The following is a 20993-nucleotide window of genomic DNA, read 5'->3' as shown; positions in this document are numbered from 1 at the left end:
TGTATAGTAGGGGTGCTTGTATTTTACATAAGATGGCTTTCATAACATGACTCCAAAGCGTAAGTACATGTAACTGAGATGAAAATAGCTTCACTTGCATTGTAAATAAAATATGTAAACACACATATCAATGAAGATATTCCACTTCCAAAATATACAGAAGAAATGCAATTGTTCATTTTAATTAGTTTTCACTCTCAAATGTTTTATGTTAGTGTGGAAAAATTAAGAGGTATTATGATTACAGTCATTCCGGGAGGCAGGACATGATCAGTAACAGTCTTGAGATACTCTTAGATGCAAAATTTGGGGGGAGAGAGAGGATAATATAGTAAGTTTTGAAAATAAATATAAATTTTAATTCAAATGACCAGTTCAATTCAAATGACTGGTGTTTTCTCTGAAGAACTTCCACAGTTCTAGATTTTAAATTGCCCTTTTAAGAAATTACAAATTACACTAATAGCAGATGTTAGCTTCTTTATTTTCTTAGTAATATAATTTGGCAAACTAAATACATTGACAACTTTGTGACGGTCCCCTCCCTCCCTCCTCCCCTCCCTCCTCCCCTCCTTCTCCCTCCCTTCCTTCCTTCCTAACTTCCTAACTTCCTTCCTTCCTGTAGTTCACCTGGTTCCTGAAATCTATATGTTTTGGAACCACTGCTCTAAATGGCATTCAAACTTCTCATTCTTTTTATGAAGACAAAAAAACCCAATAACTCTTTACTTTCTAACTACATTGAACAACCCAGGATAAAAATCCCATGCCCGTAGACAAGTGCAATTCCCCTTTGTTTCAAATCACATTGCATTATATGGCCATTTGTGTACCATTTTTGTGACTTGCTGGTGACCAACATAGTAGGATGAAATGCACTTAAATGAGGTGGAAAATTGAAGTTCCTTGAACACTCAGAAATCAATATAGCATGGAAAGATAGACTAAGGAAGAATAAAACAATATGGGGCTTCCCTGGTGGCGCAGTGGTTGAGAGTCTGCCTGCCGATGCAGGGGACACGGGTTTGTGCCCCCGTCCGGGAAGATCCCACATGCCGCGGAGCAGCTGGGCCCGTGAGCCATGGCCACTGAGCCTGCGCGTCCGGAGCCTGTGCTCCACAACAGGAGAGACCACAACAGTGAGAGGCCCACGTACCGCAAAAAAAAAAACAAAAAACAAACAACAACAACAAAAAAAAAACCCAATATGAAACCTAAAATTGGTAAGCAGGTCACAGGAATTCAAATGTAAATAGACACGGTTCCAAATCAATAACATTCAAATATGTGTCTGTCTGTATATTTTAAAGAAATCGTTGAAAAAAATTGAGTCAATTATCTTTTAAAAACCTCCTACCATATCCCCAGTTATTTAAAATGTTGTCTAAATTATTCAGTTACTAAACATTTTAATAATATGTATATATAGTACCTTTCTTTCCTGGACAGAAGAAGAAAATTAAGCAGTAGCAAAAAGAAAAGGCATAATTTATGGTATCTCTATTGGGATAATAATCTGATAATATGTATTCGTGGATGAGTGATTTTGAATGGATACAACTCAATTGTGAAAATAATCAGCAGTTTTCTTAGTTATATCTTATAATAAGGCTGTGAAATAATTAAAATAAGTTAAAATACCTGGAAACATGAAAGACTAGACAATGGTATGATAATACAATTGTAGCAAAACTCCTAAAAATGCTTTTTAAAGGACACAATAGTAAATATGAAACAATTTCCATTATACTTGGAAAAACAAAGATACTCTCAAAAACACTGCAACTAACCTTCAGTCATTCAGCAAGAACTTATTGAACAAAATCCCCCCATTGGTTACTCAGAGATAAATAAAACACATATCCCATCCTCAAGAGGAAAATAAGACATTCAGAAATTAGTATACTTACATATTACAATAATAATTTGAGACAGGGTGAGAAAAATAAGTAATCTCTCAGGCCAATAATTGTCTGACTTCCTCTCTAGGAGGATCTCCCAAATGCTTGTCCAGCTCAGACACCTTACTCAAACTATGTCCACATTTCCAGTTTTGGGAGAGCCTTGACAAAAACGTACCACTCCTATAACCACAGTTTGAGTCAACATATTCCCCTCAAATACTCCTCCTATTTTTTTTTTTTTTTTTTGCGGTACGCGGGCCTCTCACTGTTGTGGCCTCTCCCGTTGCGGAGCACAGGCTCCGGACGCGCAGGCTCAGTGGCCATGGCTCACGGGCCCAGCCGCTCCGCGGCATGTGGGATCCTCCCAGACCGGGGCACGAACCCGTGTCCCCTGCATCGGCAGGCGGACTCTCAACCACTGCGCCACCAGGGAAGCCCTCCTCCTATTTTTGACATTCTTGTTGTTATTGGCATTACCTTCCTCCCAGCCAGCCATAATTAATACCTTTTCAATCAGCCATAATTAATACCTTTTTTTAATTCCTCGGTCTGTCAACTTTACTTCCTATTAGTTGATACATTAACAAGATTTATACCTCCGATTCTCTCTGATCCCCCTGAAATCTGACCTTTTTCAAAGGCTACTATTACTTTTCACCTAGGCAATTAGTTTCCCAATTGGTTCTCTGGCTACTGGCTTCTTTTTTCTCTTACTCATTCTATAGTCTGAGACTAACTTAGCAACTGGGCTCTCCTCCTTTCCTCTTTTTAAAAAATTTTAAGGCTTCAGTGGCGTGAAGGTTTCACTTTAGTGAAAATGTATCTAAATTCATAATTTTTCTGGCACTACTCTTTTTCATCAGGTCAGCTGGCTCAACTGCTTCAGTTGGCTGTAATATTGCCCAGCTTGTAAAGTCAACATATGTTTCCTCATTTCTCTGCCTCTCCTAACACTGGTTGTTCAGCAATGCCTTTCTACTTCATATCTGTCTGCTGAAATCTTACTTCTAAACTAAGGTATAGCTCACCTAATGTTTTCACAATGAGGCCTTGCTTGATCCTGCTTTTGAAAACAGCTCTTCTTTAAATTCACACAGTACGTTCTTAGTTTTACTTACTGCATCGCCTAATACTATGCTGGTCGTATGACAAGTATTCAACAAGTGCTTGATTAAATGTATGATTTCTTATTAGCACCTTGAAAACTTTTAATATTACAACTCTGCTCATGAATCATAAGTCTTAGAACACTGTACAATATAAGTGACTATCTCTGTAGTTTTAAGAAGTTATGCCTATAATTGTTATGGCTAGATACCAGGATGTCTACTAATGGAGAGGGACATATTACTCCTAACATATTATTTGTGAACACTTTGTTTGGAAACAATATCCGACTCTCCATTAGTAGACATAATCACCAATCCACTTATTGGCAGTCATCCGTTTCTAATTAATACAGGTGAATCAACTCTTGCCAAATGTAAAAGGACAACTGAATATTGCCCAATTCACAGTCAAACTTTCTTTGCTCTCTCAGAACTACAGGACGATCACGTTTTTTCTTCTTGGGAAAGGGTTCCCTTTGCTTTGTGTATTGGGCACTTTAAAACTCTTGTGCTTTGGACATCTCGTAATGGTGTCTTTCCCAATTTAACCTCAAGGGCTACCTGTAAAAACAATTCTTCAGGTGAAAAAGAAAGACCACAAGACATAACACACATGCACGTGCACTCACACACATGTACCCTGTGGGCACACACACAGGAGCAGGCCCTGATAATCACTGAATGAGGGCTCTTGTCGACACTTCACTGTTAATTCATCTTGTGAACTTTTACTCAATATCACACTTTTTGTGAATGTAGTAGAACATGTGATATATACCATAGGGGTGTGAATGCTGGCCCCCAAAAGATATGTCTGTGTCCTAATCTCTGGTAGCTGTGAATATAACCTTACAAATTGAAGATTTGTTGCAACCCTGCATCGGTACTCTATTTGCATCATTTTTTGCCACAGCATTTGCTCACTTCGTGTCTCTGTGTTACATGGTAATTCTCACAATATTTCAAACTTTTTTATTACATTTCTTATGGCTATCTTTGATGCCACTTCCTGAAGGTTAGCATTTTTTAGCAATAAAGTTTTTTTTTTTTTTTTTGCGGTACGCAGGCCTCTTACTGTTGTGGCCTCTCCCTGTTGTGGCCTCTCCCGTTGCGGAGCACAGGCTCCGGACGCGCAGGCTCAGCGGCCATGGCTCACGGGCCCAGCTGCTCCGCGGCATGTGGGATCCTCCCGGACCGGGGCACGAACCCGTGTCCCCTGCATCGGCAGGCGGACTCTCAACCACTGTGCCACCAGGGAAGCCCTAAAGTATTTTTAATTAAGGTTTGTACATTGTTTTTTATGGCACACTTACAGTATAGTGTAAATATAACTTTTATATGCACTGGGAAACCAAAAAATTCATGTGACTCACTTTATGACAGTATTTACTTTATTGCAGTGGTCTGGAACTGAACCTGCAATACTTCCAAGGTGTGCCTGTATTTGGAAAAAGAGATTTTTCAGATGTAATTAAAGTAAGGCTCTTGAGATGAGATCACTCTTGATTTTCCATGTGCACCCTAAATCTTATGCCAAGCGTCTAATAAAAGAAAGGCAGAGTGAGATTTGAGACAGTCAGAAGACAAAACACACACACACACAAACACACACAGAAAAGGAAAAGGGCAATGGTGACCACAAAGGCAGAGACTGGAGTGATGGGACCACAAGTCAAGGAGGCTGACAGCCTCCCGACATTCATTAAGTGAGGCAAAGATTCTCCCCTAGAGCCTCCAGAGGCAGTGCAGTCCTTGATTTCAAACTTCTGGCCTCCACAACTGTTGACAGAAGAAATTTCTCTTGTTTTAAGCCACCAAGTTTGCGGTACTTGGCTACAGCAGCCACAGGAAACTAATAAAGATACTAAGATAAGTTTTCAGAAAGGTAAGTGACGCAAATTGTTGCTGAATTTCTACTAGGCTTTGAGAAGCTCCCTCTTTCTCTACTTCATCCCCACCTTCAGTCCCCAGTATCGTACATAGCTTCCACTTGGAAGGACATCCAGATCTCATTTGTACCTTCTGTGCCTGAGTTAGAGAGTCTCTCTTTCTTGACAATAACAACCTGACTGATGAGGTAACCCAGATGTGTTTGTGTCTGTTAGCTTCCTCATACGCATTGCAAAGAGCTCCAGAAAGTATAGAAATCCTGATTACGACTACAAAAACATCAGATCCACCAGGTCAGAAGAGATATAGATATAGATAGGTATAGACATAGACATATATAGATATAGAGACATAATTATAAGAATTTTCTGTTTGCAGAACTTAAAAGTCCCAACAGGACAGAGAACAGTGATTCTCAGCCTCCATTTCAGATCTAATAAATTAAATTTTCAAGTACAGGGGAGGCAAGAGAGCTAGAAAACTGGGTGCATGTGTTTTGTAAAAGCTCTACAGGTATTTATGCCATTCATTCCGCATTAAAAATCATTGCTATAGACAGTTCATCTGGTGATGAAGATCTTCAGGTCACTGAGATTCTCACTTAATTAGTCAGGGGCAAGACAGGGCCATTGGTTTGTGTCAGTGTACCATGATGCCAAGGACCTCTTTAGTTAGAGGAAGAAATGTAAATTAAAAGTGAAAATGTTAACCTATAACATTAAAATAATTAAAATACGTGTGTTCCAAATTACTAAACTGAACATAATATGCTCATCTGCATTTAAGAGAATTTATCATTATTTCAACAACCTTTGAGAATCTTAGTCTTATTTCCCCATTGAGAAACTGTTCTCATACGCTAGAATAAAGACAACTTCCATCTTGTTTTCAATATTCTGCTGTTGTGAAAATAAAATAAATTAATGCTTAGGTCCTTTTAGTCACTGAAGTTTAAAACAGTGTTAACTTAGTTACTATGCTACTTTCATTCATATAAGCATTTTTACAATTGGTGGAGGTTTTTTGATACCATTGTTTGTGGGGCCTTGACCTAGTAAATGTCAGCCCATAGGGAAAATTGCAAATTACTTTGTTATGTTAATGAAGCATTCATTTACATTATAAAAGAATCTCCATTTCTATAAAAACCTTACCAAGTTCTTTAAAGTTAACATATATTTACAAGCCATGTGCAAGATGTACTGTAAATGTCATAAAAATATCATAAGTCCAATTTAACTTCTGGGTTAACATTAATTTTAATCCAATTGTTACAGGTTTTCTAAACGGATAATTTACCAATGTCTACATAGTTTTTAACTTTAAATGCTCAAACAATCAGTAGTCTTTAAATTACTTGTCTATGTAGAGTCAGATAATTATATTCAGAAAGAAAATGTGAATCCTAAATTTACAAAAACCAACTCTGGGCACAGGGAATCAATAGTCACAGTAAACTGACAAGTCAATTATTAGGTTTTTTTTTTTTTTTTTTGCGGTACGCAGGCCTCTTACTGCTGTGGCCTCTCCCGTTGCGGAGCACAGGCTCCGGAAGCGCAGGCTCAGCGGCCATGGCTCACGGGCCCAGCCGCTCCGCAGCATGTGGGATCTTCCCGGACCGGGGCACGAACCTGTGTCCCCTGAATCGGCAGGTGGACTCTCAACCACTGTGCCACCAGGGAAGCCCCAATTATTAGTTTTACTTTGTCTATTTTAAGAAGTGAAATGAGAACACTTGCTTTCTGCTTGCTGTTTAAGAAAGGACTATAACTTGCTGTTTTTAAAGAGTAAAAACTCTGATGAACTAACTGACTCTTCTACCTGCTTTTTTCACATTAACTTTTGCAGCTCACGGGACATTCTGTTCATGAATGTTCTAAGTACTCCCATTTTCTTAAGTGCCTTGAAAAGAAATTTCATGCTTGAAGATGAGTAGAGGAAGAAAAGTGTCTGTTAAAATGTACTTGAGAGAGCAAAGTACAAAAAAATGGGAATGAGAAAATAGGAGGCAAAGATGAACAGAAGCAGATGGAGGAGACATGCAAATGAATAGGGAAAAAAAAACCCTGAGAAACATTTCAAGGACAAGTTCATATTCAATTGCATATTACTAGATGTGCTATTTGATGAGACACAGAATCTGTTAACAGTGGGATAAAATAAAATGAAGCAGTCTATAGGCCGAGACCATTCTAAATATTGTAGTCCATAAGGATAAGATGAGATCATTCTAAATATTGCAGAAGGGTCATGGATTTAAGAGAGCATTTATTTACAATTAGAATTTAACAAAGGAGTGAAGAAAGAAACAATAATCAATACGCTAGTGTATAGAAATGTTCCAAGAAGTATAGCACATAAGCTTCGGTCACAATCTGTAAAATGGAAGCACAATACAAATATCACAGACTGTTGAAAAGACGAAATGAGACAACATATGAAAATGCCTTGCAAATGTTTCCTAGGACAAGTCATGCTGTAAGTATCCTATCTCTAGGGATAGCTTGATGTGACAGGATGAATTTAGTTTAATTTTTCCAGAAAAGCAATGCACTTTCCTTTGCTCTCTTCCTACTGAAAGAGGTGCCGAGTTTCTATAAACACAATTCTTTGTCAGGCAAGTCTGAGGTGAGTACCCTGCTTTTATTAAACTGGAAACAAAAATTCTCCAAGAGTGAGAAAGCCTGTAGCCTGCCTGTAAGTTTGCGGGGTAGTGGGAGGGGAGAGGGAAGTACTGACTTTCCGGGATGCCTCAGGAACTTGAAATCTTTCTCTCATGCTCACTGTGGACCAGAAGTGGAAGTGGGAGATATCTTCAGACCACTGGAAAATTAAAAACTCTTTATCAAGCTTTTTTCTTTTATTTTTCTTAATTATTCAATTGGGTAATATATGCTATAATTAAAATTTACATATCTTAACTACAAAATTTTAAAAAATCCTTAAGTGTCTCTGAGAAAGTAACATTGGGCTTACGTGTGGTGAATTGCAAAGGAGGCCTCTTCTTGAGAATTTGCTGTGAGGCGCAGGTTTTAAAACCTTCTGGATACTGTATGCATTGGGCTTATCTGGCATGTTTTTTTTTTTTTTTTTAATTAATTAATTAATTTTTGGCTGCTTTGGGTCTTTGTTGCTGCGCATGGGCTTTCCCTAGTTGTGGCAAACGGGGGCTACTCTTCATTGCGGTGCACGGCCTTCTCACTGCCGTGGCTTCTCTTGTTGAAGAGCACAGGCTCTAGGCGCCATGGGCTTCAGTAGTTGCTGCACGTGGGCTCAGTAGTTGCAGCATGCAGGCTCAGTAGTTATGGCACACGGGCTTAGTTGCTCCGAGGCATGTGGGATCTTCCCGGACCAGGGCTTGAACCCATGTCCCCTGCACTGGCAGGCTGATTCTTAACCACTGCACCAGCAGAGAAGTCCCTTATCTGGCATGTTTTGAAGCATACATTTAGGCATACCTTAAAACATGAATGTTTAGGCATTCATGAAGTAGCAGATCAAATTTCATTGTATATGCTTTCATATTAAAAAGTTAAACATTATTAAATGCATAGGAATACATTAAGAAAAAAGGAAGGGCTTCCCTGGTGGCGCAGCGGTTGAGAGTCCGCCTGCCAATGCAGGGGACACGGGTTCGTGCCCCAGTCCAGGAGGATCCCACATGCCGCAGAGCGGCTGGGCCCGTGAGCCATGGCCACTGAGCCTGCGCGTCCAGAGCCTGTGCGTCCAGAGCCTGTGCTCCGCAACGGGAGAGGCCACAGCAGTGAGAGGCCTGCGTACCGCAAAAAAAAAAAAAAAAAAAAAGGAAGTAATCAACAAAATGATGTAATGAAAAGGTCCATATGAAAAGGTCCATATAAATTCCAGAAGAATCAAAATACAAAATGCTCTCTTTAAAATTGGAAATAACAGTTATAGCTATGGAAAAACAAATGACACCATGGACAGTCATTCTATTGGATACATTTCAATAAAATCAAGGCAGATAAGATTGTACGATGGCCTTCAAAATGTACCTCTTATGAAAATAAACTATTTAGTCATAAATGAACATGAGATAGTCTGGTTACTCAAAGAATCTACCCTACCACATCAATTTTTGAGAATTAAATTAAAATGAATTTCTGTTGATCTGAGGCTGGTTAATTAAATTTAATATTTCCTCAGAGGAGGCAAAAAGTCACAATGGGGACATCAGTTTCCATTGATAAAGAGGAAGCCATATTGAAGTGATAGGTGGATGATCCTTTATCTGGGTTAGTTAGAAATACCACTTGCCAGTTTTATATCAATGAACCACATCTTATGAAAAAGTAAAAATCTTTACTAACACAGAGAAAAGTTATAGGGGTGATTATTCAGTTACAAAAAAGACTCTTATATAAAATTATTCACCACAGAGTTTCTTTAAGTAGAGTACTTCCCTTGTGCATATAAATCTTTCATTGATCATTAGTTGCTTAAAAGAACTGGGGGTCAGAGGCTCTTAAAACTGACATGTTAAGCCACTACCAATTAAAGATCAATCAAAAATGAAGGGAACACTTCTCTGAAATTATGATGATTCAATTTACCCACAAATCTGTAGGAACATACTAAGTTGGTGAAGTATGACTGGAATGCTAAGTGTGTTAACGTTAGACCATAAAACACTGGTATCCTATTTTTATAATCATATTCAAGCATGAGCTATTTTCATGAGGAGTCTGCATATAATTTAGGAATGCTCAGTTATTTAGCCAAAATTCAAGAGGAAATTTATGGATGAACATCTCTCTTTATATTCAAATTTTAAATGATGTGGGTCTTTTTATAGTTTCTATTTTAATGAACATCAGTCATGTGGTACATATTCTTATTCTGAAACCTCTTTTAATATTCTACACCATTATGTCCTTTGATAGGTTTATTTCTGATAAATTGGCATTTACTTTGCAAATTCAGAAGTTCTTGTTAACATAGGATACTCACCGCATTTTTCTATGCAGTAAACTTCAATCATTAAGAACAACTCAGAAAGCTTTGTATTTTCAAGCTTTGTACTTTCAAGATAATAGTACTCGTCAGAGGAAAAGCAGTATTTTTCTATAAAATGAATAAGACTATTGCCAAAACCTTCTGGAGGAACTTGACAGGCATAATGGTTTGATGCTTTGCTTTGTAAAATTATTCTCATGTCCCTTGTCTTAAGAAATACTATATCTGAATTCCTTTAGTTGAAAAAGTAATTTTTTCACTCTTACTTTCTTCTTGATGGTTATTAACAAATTCGTGTGGCACAGTGTCCATTACATGGTCATTTTTTAAAGGATGGGTATCATTTTCTTCTGCTATGACTAAGTACTTACCATATGCATTTGGATAGATTTGTTGAACAATTAAGTAATCTAAAATCAATAATTTCTTTAAGATAAAGTCTCATTGAAGTAGAAAAATTTAGTATTCATATTTTTTCTTAGATGGAAGATGGAAATTGTCTAAAATATTATCCATCCTGTACAATAGCAGACTTACATTCTAATAAGAACATAAGCATGATCAAACAATCATTGACATTCAAAATGTAGTTCAGAAATCTTGTATATACAGCATTATCTCTCTCCTCTTTCTCTCTCTATATATCTATATATATTTATATCTACACCATATATACATATATGTGTAGCATTAAAATATCTCAACTAACAGCAGCAAGCACATATTGACTACTTAATATATACCAGGCAATGTACTAATCTTTACATGCATTATCTCATTAAATACCCATACTAACTCTACAGAGCTACGTATTATCATGGTGTCTTTTTTATTGATTAGGAAAATGAGGGCTGTTTGTTTAAGGTTACAGCAGAGCTAAGTGGTAGAGCTGGATTGTCACCTAGGTCTGTCTGACAGAATGACCTGAATTTGGAACCTCTGCTATATGCTGCCTTTTTATTATAAGTAACCAAAATAATAAAATAATAATAATGAAGAAGAAAAATGATGATGGTGATGATGATGGTGATGATGATGTTTGTTTTTGAAAATTTTGTGATATAAAAACATGTAGGGGCTTCCCTGGTGGCGCAGTGGTTGAGAGTCCGCCTGCCAGTGCAGGGGACACGGGTTCGTGCCCCGGTCTGGGAAGATCCCACATGCCGCGGAGCGGCTGGGCCTGTGAGCCATGGCCGCTGAGCCTGCGCTTCCGGAGCCTGTGCTCTGCAACGGGAGAGGCCACAACAGTGAGAGGCCCGCGTACCGCAAAAAAAAAAAAAAAAAAAAAAAAAAGAAACGTAGTCATTTTTGATCTGTTTTCTCATCAGTTTAAAGAGAAGAATTTGACTTGATAACTGTCAAAGTCCCTCCACTTCATAAGTTTTCTAAATCTAGAATTGTGAAGAGTTACACATATCTAGTTTCTTAGTTGGCCACAAACAAACAAACAAAACTGTACTCTCAGTGCTATAGCAAAAGAGCAATCTCCATGATTCATGTTGGTGTCCAACAAACTAGACCAAAACTACACCAGGAGTTGGGAATTTCAAAAGACTCTGGTTTTGTGACAACACTCTCTCTTGCACTTTTTCTTTCTTCCTTTATTTTCTCCCTTTTGGCCCTTTTCCAAAGTAAGAACCAGCAGACTCACATTTTCTCTATTCCAGTTTTTAAAGCATTTTAACAAGTGCTTCAGCTGGCTTCCAAACGTTCAGAGATCAATGGCCCATAGGAGCTGCTCTAACCTTCATCTCCATCTTTCTTTGGGTTTCAAGCCTGTCCTGGCACTAGGCCTTGAGCATGTAACACTTAAAAAGGAAGTCTGACTTCTGCTTAGCTAGCAATTTTTTAAATATTTGTTTTGATTTTTTTCTGGATTGAGGGGTAATTGCAATAAGCTACTTAACATTAAAAATAGTAAAAGTTATTTAAAAAAATAGTGTATGTTTGCTCTCATCGTTGCTACTTAGCCATTCTTTACCTTTTTAAAGAAAAATTTTATACAATTTTTAAAGGGTACTTTCCATTTACAGTTATTCCAAAACGTTGGCTATATTCCCCGTGTTGTACAATACACCCTTGAGCCTGTCTTACACCCAACAGTTTGCACCTCCCACTCTCCCTTCCCTATATTGCCCCTCCCCCCACTCCCCACACTGGTAACCACTCGTTTGTTCTCTATATCTGTGAGTTTTTAGCTAGCAATTTTTAAAGCAAACATGCAAAGCTGCATTTTCCCCCAACCTATTCTTCCTCTCTAGCATAAGGAAAGACTGATTTTGAGAATCTGTGAGATTCATATCATATAAGTTAGGCCATATAATGATCTAAGAATATGAATACTAGCTTTCATTAATTGATTCATCTTTTGTTTAAGGATATGAAATGTTAAATAAATACTAATATCAAAATATTCCTCTTCAGGTTAGAATCACAATTCTTAAAGTGTTTTTGGTTTCAAGAGTAAAATATGAGACCACAACAGCTGTCAAGAGTTATTACTTTCATTCATCCTGGCACAATAAATTTGGACTGAGTAGACCTGAATGCCATCAGTTTAAACAGTTATAACACCAGTCTGTAATTGCCTTTACATGCTTTAATTATGATGTCTATTTGCCCAGAAGCTCTAATTTATGTCTAGCAAGCTTTATTTCAGGCAGTAGAACTATGCTGATCTGCATGTCTTTCTTAAGTGGGCAACAAGTACATCATTTGTCATGTAAAATCAAGACTTGGATACAAATGTTTTTATCCAGAGTGAAAGGGAAGTTTTATGGTTTTTCATATGAGTTTGTCAGTGAAAATATGTTTTGTATCTTCCACATGGAGCAGTAAAACCAAAGTCAACAGCATTACATTTGCTGATGACAACCAGAAGAGCAACTGTGGATGGAAAAACCCGGTCAATCCTGACTTCCTTACCTCTGGGAAGGAAGGTCATATTTGCATCACTTGCATAACTCAGCAACTAAGTATTCTTTAGCATCATCAATATTGTACGTCATTTTCAGAATTAGGTATCAAATTCAACACCTGAATTGTTTTGTTTCTAGGATACTGACAAAGTACTTCCCTACTCCAGAAAGGAAACAAACAGGCCTCCTAATTAACTATTCAGAAAGGATGTGTTCTGTTTCAAGAAAATAACAGCTATGAAAATATAGAACTAGATAGTAAATGTTAGAGGGCTATTTTTCACTCCATAAAATAACTCCCTACATATTTTCCTTGGATTAAAAACTCAACTGGTATATTTGTAATACAACACATTCCATGCACTATATGTATATATGTATGTATATATACAGTTCCAGAACATATAAAAGATGGAAGTAGAATTTATTTCCATAACTAATTACTTTAGCAACACAGTAAATTAAACAAAATTTAACAGGAAAACTTTTTGCCATGAAAATTATCAATCAGGATCTATTATATAGACATTTTTCCCTCAGTCTGCTTGAAACTTAAAATTCTGCAAACTATAATATGGTGTAACAGGGCAAGATGTGTTAGTTAAGTTCTAGTGTGACATTTTATTTTAATTAGCCTGTAGTTAAGTTGGATAAAGTTACATGTGTAGTGTGGCCTTTACGAGGACAGATGTTTAAAAATTTGAGGTTTCAATACTGTCATCAACCACTTTCCCTGAGATGTTAACATCTGGTGAATCCTTGTAACTCAGTCAGATACATGTGTTTTCTTTTTAACAAACTTAACAAAAGAAAGTGGATATTAAAGAAAAACAAAAGCACTGTTGAGCAGCTTATTCAGTTCAGTCTCATTACTTTCTTCTTACAGAAAATTTGGAGATGTGTGTCCTTTGTGGCATGTATACCTTATTGTCAATTAGTATTTATTGACATTCCCTATGCCCAGAGCACATCACAAAATTACTGTGTACTTATATTAAGAAACGCAGGCTCTAGAGGAAGTTTTCAGTTGAGCATTAGGATGAGCAAGAGAAAAAAATGGATAGAGACTGTAGACATTTGATTAGGTTTCTATATTTCTTCAACAATATGGACTAGATTTATTCGAAACTCTCCAAATGTGGATAATCCTGAAAAAGAGAGGCCACACTCATATTCAATGAATGAAGAGAAGGAGCTAAGAGGGGGAAGGAAGAAGTGATTCTGATACCCAAGGAAAGTGAGTTTTCCTTCAAGAGCTCTATGTTACAAAGATGTATCATTTCATGCATTGTATCAAAAAAATTAAAAGTTATTAAACTCACTACATACTTCTAGTGAGAGTCTGTATTACTCTGATAAGAATTCTGAAATTATGTAGCAAGAATCTTTGATGAAATTATTTCCTTTTACCCAGTAATTTTCCTTTTAGCAATCTGTCCTGTTGAAATAGGTCAAGGGAAAATGTATGATTAAAGACAACTGCATCATTATTTATGATAATGAAATTTGGAAAAATCCAAATTTCCAGCAATATACGTGAAATTATAGGACATTCACATGGATGTCATGCAGCCATTAAAGGGGTATTTCTCAGAATATTTAATAGGAGCAGAATGTTTCTACAACATAAAAAGTATAAGAAACAAGATTCTTTTCTGTATTTTCCCCAAAGGTCTACCTGTAATTAACCTGTAAAACTAACCTATAAAATTATTTTTAAAGCAAAAAGCAAAATTTAAAGAAAGAAATACCCATATCTAAATGAGTAATTAATGATAATTTTCAGTAAATTCTACGTTGCAAAGTATAATGTGTCTTACTAGGACAAGGGTGGAATGAATTTCTACTCTTTGAAAGTCTGGTAATGATGAATATAACATCCTCTGTACTAGAAGTTTCTGAAAATGGGCTCCTGGCCACAAGAAGGCCATATGTCTGATTGATATCCTCAGGGCTCAAGTTCAGCAAGACATTGGTGTCTGTCTTTTGATTCCCTTGACTACAACCACCTGAAAAGACTAAGTCAGGCTCACCCCCTGGACTGACCTTCAGAATTGCACAGTGTGATTTCTGGGCCTTTTGCCCAAGAAAGTTCTGTCCACATATTTTCTGATGCCTGAAAATTGTTTAAAAGGGACAGAGGTTTTTTTTTTTTTTTCACATTTAGAAATAACATATAGATGCCACTTAAAATGGAAATACTAGGCTATAACCCCATATTGACTGAAATTCAAAACCACCAATTTACATGGTTAATATGAATTTAGTTACTATTATATTATTTTTTTCCTAAGTACTTTGATTTTTGGTGCCTTTTGCTTTCTACACTGAAACAGTTTAAATTATCACTATCAGAATCTTCCTAGTTTTGAGAAGATGAAAGAATTGGAAGAAAAGGAAGACACAAAGGGATGTGGAAAAGGAAAGGTAGGCATGGCTAGCAAATGGCAGAGAAAGGAGAATTTGGAGATGAAGACAAATCTATGCATTTCATGATTTTATCTAAGTCATTATTAATATGTTTTATATATTCATACACAAACTGGAGATTTGATGGATTTAGTTACCAAGGACAGGTGAATGGATATGTGTTTAACTTAGCCAAGATGTTCATGTTAGGTCACCAGCCATGTATTAACTCAGCTTTGTGTAATTTCTAATGATTGTTCTTATAATTAACTCACATAGTAGTTTTATTAACCTCTGAGGTTAACCCTCAATTTAGGACAATGTTGAGTCAGACCCCCAAGCTCTTGATTAATGAAACTCTGTTGGAGATTTTCACCATCTCATGAAAGTAGGCATCACTTACAGGTTCCCTATCACTGGTCCTGGCCACCCTCCTTACTCCCCCGCCCATGACTCTTCACTCAGTTCCCTTCCTTAGGATTTGATAACACATTTTGAGCCTGTTGAAATTAATAGCTTTTTCAAATCTGGAAAGGGCAAAAATTAAATCCCAAAGGAGGTGAAAAATCAAAGTACATATTGTAGAAAACAAACATATTTTAGGCATCTCGAGTCTTTCCTTTTTTTTGGTCCTTAACATTATTTCCTATTTTCACTTATCCTTTGTGATCAGCTGTTCACCTACCCCAATACTATTAAAGTAGCAACACTAAAAGGTAGTTATTTCAAATCAACTGTTGCTCAAAAATTCATGGATTAAGGTTAGATTTCTCAAACTAGTAAATGATGTATCACACTGAGAAGTGGAGTTAGAAAATAAAACAAAAGTTGTTTAAAACAATACAAGTCCCAGGTTGATGTCTATGGTTTACTTGGTGCTTAAAAGGTATTCCTTTCAGCAGTGACAATAAAGGAGTTAATTAGAGTATTTTCTGGAGCATTCTGATTGTTATCAAGACATGCCCATCTTTCTTCAAACAAATATACAGCCAAACCTTCCAATTTGCATAAGAAATTTTCATATTTTCAATTTGATTTGGTTTTATAATTTTTGTTCAAGAAAAAGTAATTTTTGAAAAAAAAGAAAGCTTACAAATGATTTATTCCATTCTGTAAAACATTTTAGAAGACAGAGAACAATTTCATTTATTCCAAATTCAGGGACAATATAAGGAAACCCAATGGGCAACCATCTATCGTAAAATTCTTTGAATCATTTTTTCAAGTAAAGAGATACAATTAATATCATTTTGGCTATGCTCATTACAGATAACTGGTACAATAAACCACTCCCTCTTGGTCCAAGATATTTATAGTTTTGCATAACTTCTTAGAAATGTATCTTCCTAGGAGTTATTGAAAGGTCTGTATGAGAATGGCCGCTTAGGAAATTTTATATTTCAAAATTTCTTTTCAAAGTAGCAATAACATCTAATATACCTCAATATACCATAGCATGAGTAAAGAGCGCGATACAATTTTGATACGTTTGTTTCATATACAGCATGGCTTTAATGCTGCTTGTAGTCTCCCATCTCAAAATAATGACAATTATAAAACTACTTGCATGTATATGGAATTAATTCAAAGCCTTAGGTTTATCATCAAAGAAACATTAATACCCTGACTTGTATAAAAATTACATATGTTCATGCCTCAAAGTGAGTGAATATTTCCAATGTTGGAAATCTGTTGACTACGATAATTTTATAGTCTCTAAAACCATCATCTTATCTTTTTGCACTATAACTTTGGATGTGCTATTAGTAAAGATTATCAGATCTGTAATCTTCATTTTGAAGACAGATTTACCATTTTGATTTAAACTCTCTCCCCAGTAACAATAATAACATTGATAACATAAGGGATGGACTATGCATTTTTTTTTTAGTTGTATTCATTAAATGCATTTCTACTTTCAAATGGTTAATGTAAGAAAAAATTCCTTAACAAACATGAATATATGGTTTAAATTATACTTTTGATAACCTTTTATATCAAACCACTAAAAACAACTAATTTTCTGCTAAAGTTTATGATATATACATACATGTATACCATATTTCAAATAAAAAAATATAACTGAATGTGCTGTATATATTTATAAACAAGAGGGGAAATTTCCCATAATTTGGTATAACTGAATACAGATAGATAAATCAGACTAAGAAATTCTAGACTTAACTCTAAGATAAATATGTTAAAATTCTTATTTGTGGACTAGATATTTTTACCAAGGCATATTCTGTACATATTCTTATGTTTCAGTCCTTTAACCAAAAGCCACTCGCTCACATTTTATGAATATATTATCCATAACTTAACTATCACAATGTCCATTATATTTGGCTGGATAAAAATGATTTTTAACTGTAATAGTGTCATTTACTTTAATGAATCTCTACCCTTTCCCCCAATTTTCAAAAATTGTATTTTAACATATTAGTGGGTATTGTAAGTCAAACTGTTCCACACTGCCTGTTTTAAAACCAATTCAAGGGCTTCCCCAGTGGCGCAGTGGTTAAGAATCCACATGCCAATGCAGGGGACACGGGTTCGAGCCCCGGTTGGGGAAGATCCCACATGTCGCGGAGCAACTAAGCCCGTGCGCCACAACTACTGAGTCTGCGCTCTACAGCCCGCGAGCCACAACTACTGAGCCCACATGCCACAACTACTGAAGCCCACGCACCTAGAGCCCGTGCTCTGCAACAACAGAAGCCACCGCAATGAGAGGCCCGCACGCTGCAACAAAGAGTAGCCCCCGCTAGCCGCAACTAGAGAAAGCCCGCGTACAGCAACAAAGATCCAACACAGCCAAAAATAAATAAATAAGTAAAATAAATTTTAAAATCCAACAATTCAAGCCTTATAAAATGACAACATAATACCATCAGCAAACCCTTCAGTCCATCTAATTTTTCAACAACCATCTAAATAACACATGAGTTTTTATATCCATATGTCCAGCTTAGTCCTAACGCACGCACCAGGGGGATGGAATACGCCATATTTGCTGGTATTTTCTAATTTTGCTCCCTTTAAATAAACATGGGCTTAGCTCAGAGTATTACACCAGGTTACAATCTAGGCTTATTAACAGTCAGAACGTAATGAGAAAAGTGTATTAACTAGAATTAAGGAATTACTCACCCAGCTGGGTCTCCTGAATTGTCAGTTTACTTTCCATAGGATACAAAAGCTTGGGTGGTTTATCAGTGAGAGGGGCTGAAAAACAATAATAATACAGACTTATAGTTATGCTGCATAAACTGAAGGATAGAACACAGTTTATTTTCCCAAGTAGTTTTCATTCTCTGAGTAGTGTGTCAAAGCATTCTACCAAGTAATGACTTACATATTGCAGGTAGTACCTTCAGGCGAGCTGAAAAGCTATTAGATTATACATGAGTCAAATATAACACTACCAAATTGGCAGTCACATGAGACTGTTGAAGTACAGAATCAGGATCGGTCAGTCCTTAAGAATGTATGATTGTACTTCACCAAATATTTTCAGTTTTCACCTTGCTTTCCTTTTTACAGGGTACCCTACATTTTCTCTGTGTTAATTAAAGATACACATGATATCTGTATCGTGCATTTCAATGATTTAGGGGGCATAATATTGCCTCTTTCTTCTTAATCCCATTCCTAGTTTCCCTACCCTGGATCACATTGCCTCAAAACCCATAATTTAGTAATTAGATTAAGCATTTCTCACATATATCTCCTATAAATGAGGCAGCAATGTGACATTACATTACTACAAATACAAGCTGCATATTCAAACATGCATAAAAGCAGTCACCAAGTTATATTTTAAGTAATACTTTTCATTTAGTCAGAACCCCTTATTACTATTATCCATGACATTTTATAGTGCTTATTTCTAATTTGCATGATATACTGTCTTTGATTTTTAGCTTCTACACATTACTGCTCTGTGCACTTATCAATTTATCAATGATCAGTGTACAGATCTAAGAGTTGGCTATTAAGCATCTTGAAGATAGGTTTCCCATTGCATACTTCATTCCTAGCTAACTAGACTATCTGGACTTTAGACAAATAGTCAGTCAGTGATCCTTCATTAAAGACTCCCTCCTCACCCTCTCTGACTGAAATGCCCAGGTCCCTGTGAAATCTGTCACTGCAACTTCCACTCTGTGAGAAGTACAGAAATGATCAATTAAGGGTTGCTGAAATTGATTGAAAAATTAAATGATTTTGCTTTGAGGGCTTCCCTCCTTGCCAGGAGGACACGCCAGTTTGGTTGATAACCAGAAGGCTGATCTAGACAGCTGTGCCCGGAGTTGGCCACAAATCCTCATCACCAGAGGATTCAAGAATTCAATCTGCTTCAGCAGCTCACCTCTATCTCTCCTTAACAGAAAACACAGTCAGTGCAAACGGATGATGCATCCCAGCACCGAAAAACAGGAATGAGTTTTAAGAGTCCTGGTTTGGAAGACCAACCTCACATAGATCAGTAGCTTTTGTTCATAACTAATTGAATGCATTATTCATTCATCTTCATTAATATTTAACACAGGGATGGGAAGGAAGGGGAAAGGAAAGTTGGGGTAATAAGATGAGATAAATCACTTTGAAATTCTTCTCAAAGATTTGACATCACTCTGATTAACCTCAAGTACTTGTATGTCTTGCCTAAAGTGATCTTAACAGATTTTTATTCTCCTAATAGCTAAATAAGTAGGTTAGTCACTAAATGCTGGCAAACCAGTTCACCATTAATAGGTCAAAGAGCCACATTTCCTAGGCTCTGGTTATCAAATGGTTTCAGGTAACTTCAAAAGCAATATGGCATCAAAATAACCTGTTTCTTCGTAAATTAACTCCGTTTATAAAAGCTTGTGATTGTAGAGTCACAAGCAGACAATTCAACAGTTATAGAAAGCAGCTGAGAAAAATGTTCCCTGTTCAAACACATCCCACACTAATTTATAATAAAAGAAAATATCTGTAGAGAAAGATAATAAAATCCATAGATAGGACATTTGCTCAGAAATATAAAATGGTTGTGTGGTTCTCCACCCCAACACACCACCCACCCCATGGCATAATGTTACATCCTTAAGATCTTTCCATATTATCCTCATGGGGCAACTCCAAGTTAACAGAGGAATCAGAGTGTTCAAGCCAGAAAAAATTATAAGCTTATTAAGTTCTTTGATTTTTAAATTGTGTTCCCTAAAGCCCTATGGTTTCCACAGTGCCCCTCTGGGCAGGTGAAATGCATATACAGATAAGGGGTGGACCGAGGGCCTTGACTCCATACCTTGTTGTACTGCCTACCCCTCTCTTGATATAAGTAGCTCTGCTTTTACTTATACATCAGTATTCCATCCAAGATTTTAACCCCCCAAATCCAATTCAACTCAACTGATGTATACTGGACACTATAATGTGCTAGGTATTGTGATAGTGGCTTTGGAATATCTTTGGTTTCTGCCTTTACATCTTACAGTAATCAGAAGTTAAAAAATAATGGCAATAGTGAAAAATTCTGGGCTGATTCAACTCCCTTGTTTTATTTACTTAATTTTTTACTTTTTCTTTTTTTACATTTTTTTTCTTTTTTAAATTGAAGTATAGTTGATTTACAATGTTGTGCCAGTCTCTGATGTACAAAGTGACTCAGTTATAAACATATATACACTTTTTTTAATATTCTATTCCATTATGGTTTATTACAGGATATTGAGCATAGTTCCCGTGCTTTACAGTAGGACCTCGTTGTTTATCCATTCTAAATGTAATAG

General features: G+C 36.5%; 1 protein-coding gene across 1 annotated transcript in view; it reads right to left on the bottom strand.

The window, feature by feature from the left end:
- Positions 1-20993, bottom strand: part of IL1RAPL1 (interleukin 1 receptor accessory protein like 1) — a gene marked incomplete at both ends in the record, with an annotated part of 1135095 nt that overhangs the window by 262550 nt on the left and 851552 nt on the right. The window contains one exon of the mRNA XM_079727212.1: positions 18361-18435. Within this exon, the coding sequence (XP_079583338.1) occupies positions 18361-18435 (75 nt within the window). The remainder of the gene's footprint in view (positions 1-18360; positions 18436-20993) is intronic.

The sequence above is a fragment of the Hyperoodon ampullatus genome (assembly GCF_949752795.1).
Source record: "Hyperoodon ampullatus genome assembly, chromosome: X".
NCBI lineage: Eukaryota > Metazoa > Chordata > Mammalia > Artiodactyla > Ziphiidae > Hyperoodon > Hyperoodon ampullatus.
Note: the sequence above shows the minus strand (reverse complement) of the source record. Positions and strands in the feature narration are given on the sequence as shown.